The 6,723-nt window shown below is 35.2% G+C and overlaps 1 protein-coding gene across 1 annotated transcript in view; it reads left to right on the top strand.

Moving 5' to 3' along the window:
• Nucleotides 1-6,723, top strand: part of SETD2 (SET domain containing 2) — a 140,908-nt gene that overhangs the window by 107,663 nt on the left and 26,522 nt on the right. The window contains exons 16-17 of the mRNA XM_012665347.1: nt 3,431-3,565; nt 5,826-5,965. Coding sequence (XP_012520801.1) covers nt 3,431-3,565; nt 5,826-5,965 — 275 coding nt within the window. The remainder of the gene's footprint in view (nt 1-3,430; nt 3,566-5,825; nt 5,966-6,723) is intronic.

Raw genomic sequence — 6,723 nt, 5'->3', positions numbered from 1 at the left:
AAAATAAAATAAAATAAAAAAATAAATGGGCTGGTCAGGTTCATCCAACTGGTGTCTGGCCCAGAGATCTGACTTCCAGGATGGAGCCTTGAGGTCTGTGTTGTTCAAGCCCAGTATCTACTGTACCAACATGGGCTACTGAGAGGTCGTAAGCCGTCATAACCTTGATGATGAAGTAATATGTAACATGATAAAGATTTGTGTGTGTGTACTTATATATTAATACATACTCAGTATCTTTGACATTGGTAGCAAGTGTGTTCTCAGGAAGTGACTCATTTTTTACACAACTGCACATTAAACATAAAAGCTCAATTTTAACAGAGATCATGTAATTTATACTGGTCTTGTGACATTAACGAGTGATCTTATTCTCACAAAGTTATACTAATTCACATCTCAAGAGTTTGAGTGCTTAGGCTATAATTTTTTACTTTATAAAGTGAAGTGATTCAAATGTAAAGTAATAATGATTTTTTTTTCCCCTCTAGAAGTGGAGACAGAACAATTACGTTTTTCCCTCTATAACATATTGGACCTTCTTAGATTTTTCTTGTAATTCCCAGTAGAAATCACATTTTGAAGATACTTCTAGCTGGATTTATGTTTGAGAAATTAGCTTTTATGCAATTTCAAGTCATTTGAATGGACGAGCCCTTCAACTCACATACAGGTTTTTCTTTAGCAAATAGCATGATTTAACAGACACATCATATCTATATATGTCTCACAAGGATATACATCTTCTATGTTATTCCAGGCAGACTGCAAACCAGTTTCTACTTTTTGTTTTATGTAAACTTTTTTTTTTCCTTTTTGTGTAGACATGGGGTCTTGCTTCTTCCTCAGGCTGGTCTCGAACTCCTGGCCTCAAGCGATCTTCCCGCCTCAGCCTTCCAAAGTGCCGGGATTACAGGCGTGAGCCACCTCGCCTGGCACTTTTAGTTTATATACATGTAATTAATCCTTACTATTAAAAGCCTGAAAGTCTTTTCTTTCGTTCTTTTCTTCTTCTTTTTTTTTTTTTTTTTTTTAAAGATATTGCTGTTGTTGGCTTTGACATTGGCATGGTTGTTAGCTAGTTTGGATATGGAATGAAACTACAGAACCCTGAAAAATGTTCAAACAGTATGTCTCCAAATGAATGTTGTTATCTTGGGTAATTATTTAATCTAGCAATGGCGATGTCGTTCAGCACTTTTTGCCCATTCCTTTGGGAATTATTTTCCAGTTGTGATATATATTCCTTCCTGATGGTAAATAGTCATTCTTTAAATATATCTTTTACATTTTAGAAACAGATAAAATTTGCCTGGAACCTATTGTCCTGAATACAGGAAATGATCAAGCTAGATAATTCCATTTCAGTTCAGAACTTATCTCCCAGCCAGCATTCGGATTCAGTCTTCAGAGCCATAGCTTTATTCCATTAATAAATAAAGTGTCTGTATAATGAACCTTATTTAACTATCTGATCTTGTCATACAAATTTCTCATGAACGTATTGTCACTGAGGGCCAAAGGAATTTTTTCCTCTAAAATGTTAGCATTTTTCCATTATAGATTCAGATGCTTGACCTCCTGGTTATGGTAGACTGTAGAAATCTTAATAACATGTTGTGCCTTGGTGATGGTTTTTTGCAAAAATAGTATTTTGAACTAGCTTTTTTATTGTTTTGTAAAATCAGAATATGAAATGTTTATTGCTCAAAATATGTGATATAATTAAGAAACCCATTCTAGTCCAAATAAGTGAAAGTGACAGTAATAGGAAATGAATTTGGAAAAGTTACAGTAGGGCCTTGGGAGGGCACAAGATGGTTAGGCCTTTATAAGGATTTTTGGCTGTTAGTCTGAGTAATGTGGAAATCCGCTGGAGCACTTAAAATGGAGTGGCATGATCTGACACATTTTAAGAGAATCACTCTGGCTGCTCTCGGCAAAGAGATTGTAGGAGTCCCGGGCGTAAGTAGGGAGACCACTTAAAAAGCTGTTGAATAATCCAGGCAAGAGAATATGGTCATTTGCACATGGTATGAGTAGAGGGGTGAGAAAATATATATAGGTTGAGTATCCCTTATCCATAATGCTTGGGACCAGAAGTGTTTTGGGTTTCAAATATTTTTGGATTTGGGAATATTTACATTATATATACTTACTGTTTGGACATCCCAAATCTGAAATCTGAAATGTTCCGATGAGCATTTCCTTTGAGCCTCATGTGGATGCTCAGAAAGTTCCGGATTTTAGAGCATTGAGGATTTCAGATTTTTGGATTAGGGATGCGTAACCTGTACATAATAGTACATACATACAATCATGTGCCACATAATGATGTTTCAGTCAACAATGGACCACATATACAACAGTCATCCCCATAAGATGATAACAGAGCTGAAAAATTCTTATTGCCTTATGACATCTTGATCCTAACCCTATATAAGCCTAAGGTAATGTGTTTATGTCTTAGTTTAAAAATTGTTTTTATTTATACATGATAGATGTACGTATTTTCAGGGTACATGTGATAATTTTAATACATTCATATAATTTGTAAAAATGAAATCAGTGTAATTGTGATATCCATCGTCTTATATATTTTTGTTTTCTCTATGCTAGAAATATTGAAATTATTTTCTTCTAGCTATTTTGAAATATACAATAGATTATTATACACTACAGTCACTCTACTGATCTATGAAAAACTAGGTATTATATCTGCTGTCAAATTGTATATTTTTAGCCATTAACCAACCTCTCTTCATCCCCTCCACGTGTCTTAGTTTTTAACAAAAAAGTTTAAAAAGTGAAAAAATTAGAAATTTTAATAATAGAAAAAGATATAAATAAAATATTTTTATATAGCTGTGCAATGTCTTTCTATTTTTTAAGCTGAGTGTTTTTACGAAAGAGTCAAAAGTTGAAAAAAATTCCAGAAGTTTATAAAGCAAAAAAGTTATAGTAAGCTTAGGTTAATTTATTATTGAAGAAAGAAAAATTTTTAAATAAACTTAGTGTAGCCTAAGTGTACAATGTTAAAAGGTCTAGAGTAGTGTACGGTAATGTCCTAGGCCTTCACATTCACTCACCACTCACTGACTCAGCTAGAGCAACTTCTAGTCCTGCAAGCTCCATTCATGCTAAGTGCCCTCTATATAGGTGTACCATTTTTTATCTGGTATACTGTATTTTTTCTGTACTTTTTCTATGTTAAGATATGCTTAGATACACAAATACATTACTCAAAAAGAAACTTTGGTGTTTGAAACAAAAGATTATTTTATACATTTTTATCCAAATATACATATATGAAAAATTAAACATTTTATGGGTGTATCTTCTAATAAGACTGTGCCAATTTGGAAATTACCTACTGCTTCATTATAACTAGAGAAGTATAAATTACTGATTTCGTCATTTTGTCTTTCAGAGCTATGCCCAGCCAAGTCTTCAGTATATCCAGGGCCAACAGATTTTCACAGCTCATCCACAAGGAGTGGTGGTACAGCCAACTGCAGCAGTGACTACAATAGTTGCACCAGGGCAGCCTCAGTCCTTACAGCCAGTAAGAAAATATTTCAGTTGTTAAGACACTCATTGCCTGTCTACTTTGTTTTTAGAATATTTTTGGGGGGTGGTTTGGTTTGGGGTTTTATTTTTGTTGTTTTCTACTCTGTTTTTTAGTTTGTGTAGTGACCAATTTTATCTGAGTACCCTAAGAGCATACACTTAGCCATTCTATCTAAATTTTTAATTTTGTGGAATTAACAGTTGTGTTTATTGGTTTACTGATACATATTTTGCTTTTTAGGATCATTCTTATTTATTATTATTTACCTTGACCTTGTTTTTTGTTTGTTTGTTTTTTTGTTTTATTTTGTTTTTGAGACAAGATCTGGCTCTGTTGACCGGGCTAGGGGCTAGAGTGCAGTGGTGTGATCATAGCTCACTGCAACCTTAAACTCCCAGGCTCAAGTGATCCCCCTGTCTCAGCCTCCCGAGTAACTGGGCCTATAGGCACGTACCACCATGCCTGGCTAATTTTGCTACTTTTTGTAGAGATGTGGTCTTGCTATGGTGCTCAGGCTGGTTGAGAACTCCTGCCTTAAGTGATACTCCTGCCTTGGCCTCCCAAAGTGCTAGGATTATAGGTGTGAGCTACCACACCCAGCCAACTTTGTATTTTTATACTTCACTATGAATTTTTGAATTGATGATTTTCTAGACTGTTAGTATTTACTGAATGCAGGTTAAGTATCGCTTTATCCAAGATGCTTGGGATTAGAAGTGTTTCAGTTTCAGATTTTTATGGATTTTGGAATATCTGCATTATACTTAACTGGTTGAGCATCCCTAATATGAAAATCTGAAATCCAAAATGCTTCAATGAGTATTGCCTTTGAGCGTGACCTTTGAGCATCATGTCGGCACTCAAACGCTTTTGATTTTTGGATTAGGGCTGCTCAGCCTGTATTAGAATATGATACTATACTAGAGACCATGGACTAGGAGTATAGAATTGTGTGATATACTTCACTATACATGTTATACGATTTTTTATTTTTATACAGTATATTTAATAACAAGGGAAACTTTTGGTATTCTACAACATATGTAAAAGGATATGGTGAAATCTTGTAGTGTTATTGTTGTTTTTGGGTAAAATGGAAAACAAGACTGACATAAGAAGCAATTGAAAGATTCTAACCAGGAGAATAACATGATCAATCACATCAGCAATTTATAGCACTGACAGTTCTGGAGAAGGCTCTTGCAATAATCCAGCAATTGATCGTGACTTTATTTATTTATTTATTTATTTTGAGACAAGAATCTCACTCTTTTGCCCCGGCTAGAGTGAGTGCCATGGCATCAGCCTAGCTCACAGCAACCTCAAACTCCTGGGCTCAAGCAATCCTCCTGCCTCAGCCTCCCGAGTAGCTGGGACTACAGGCATGCGCCACCATGCCCGGCTAATTTTTTCTATATATATTTTTAGTTGTCCAATTAATTTCTTTCTATTTTTAGTAGAGACAGGGTCTCGCTCTTGCTCAGGCTGGTCTTGAACTCCTGAGCTCAAACAATCCGCCCGCCTCGGCCTCCCAGAGTGCTAGGATTACAGGCGTGAGCCACTGCGCCCGGCAACTTCCTTTTCTTATAAGAACAGCGGTCCTATTGGATTTGGTCCCCACCCTTATGACCTCATGTAAACTAATTACCTCTTTATAAGCCCTCTCTCCAAATAATAGTCACAATGTTAGGTCTTTAACATGTATATTTTTGGCAGACACAATTCAGGTACTAACAGTGATTATGAAGTTTTTATGTTTTTTAAAAATGTGGCACTAAAATTTAAAAAATACTGTTATGAGGTTTTAGGCCTACAAAGTACAGAAAAAATATGATGGATAAATGTTAATATTCTGTCATATTCATTTCTCAGGTGTTTTTTGTTTTTGATTTTTTAAAGATAGAGGTGTATCTAAAGCCCATTCAGCTAATTAGTATTCTGAATTTGGTATGCCATTTAGAATTGGTTTTTTAAAGTTGAAAAATACTACTCTAGATGATGTGCTGGTGCAGGCTAGTTTTTAATGTTGTATCTTAGATGGTGAACTTGAAGCCAACTGTCAGTTTTTTGATAGATTCCGTATAGCTGTTCATATATACTGTCTTTTTAATCATTTCCCAGATTGTACCTTTGCTTTATCTTCTTTTAAGAATAGGTAGATGTACATTTTTGTGTATTGCCTAAGTGGGCCATTTAGTCTTAGCCACATTAAAAGAGATGTCAGTGATCACAAACATGTTTGTCTTCTTTGTAGCCTGAAATGGTTGTGACAAATAATCTCCTGGATCTACCACCCCCCTCTCCTCCCAAACCAAAAACTATTGTCTTACCTCCCAACTGGAAGACAGCCCGAGATCCAGAAGGGAAGATTTATTACTACCACGTGATCACAAGGTAAGAGGGACTGTATGGGTATCCCCAAATCTGCTTTCACGTGGTCAAAGAAGCTGCCACTGTACAGGGAGTTTTACAGTTGTGGACTTCTTGTCATTGGCTGTTAACCGTGCTTAAAAGGGCTACTGGATTTCTAGAATCACATCTTAGACATTAGACTTTGGTCCTTTTTGGGTCTATTTTGGTGTACTTTTAATCTGAAAGACTCTTTTGAAGAAAACTAAGGGGTCTTTAAAAATGGTAGTGACTTCATGTAACATTTTGTATATATAAGGGGTCATGGACAAACATTTTCTGTAAAGGACCAGAAAATAAATATTTTTAGGCTTGCTGGCCAAGCAGTCTCTGTCATTAATTATTGATCTCTGCTATTGTTATATAAGCAGCCATAGACAATACACTATGAGGGAGTTTGTCTATATTCCAATTAAACTATTTACAGAATCAGGCATTGGGCTAGACTTGGTCTATGGACCATGGTTTTACAATGCCTGCTATATATTAAAACCCTAATTTATCTTTTTCTTAGAATTTTTTGTAATGACAGCACTTTTTGTTCCAAATTGAAGATAGCTAGATTGCTTATTCTGACAAAAATTATTTGTGCTTGTTGTAGAAAACAAATATAGTAGAAGAGTACTATGAAGGAAGTATAAGTACTAAAAATACTACCTAGAGATGACTCATTTAACATTTTTTTAAATACCTTTTTGTTTTGGACAGATACCTTTATGTTGTGTATATGTTCTTTCCGTGGA

This window comes from Propithecus coquereli, unplaced genomic scaffold (genome assembly GCF_000956105.1).
Source record: "Propithecus coquereli isolate 6110/MARCELLA unplaced genomic scaffold, Pcoq_1.0 Scaffold1, whole genome shotgun sequence".
NCBI classification, from domain to species: Eukaryota; Metazoa; Chordata; class Mammalia; order Primates; family Indriidae; genus Propithecus; species Propithecus coquereli.
Note: the sequence above shows the minus strand (reverse complement) of the source record. Positions and strands in the feature narration are given on the sequence as shown.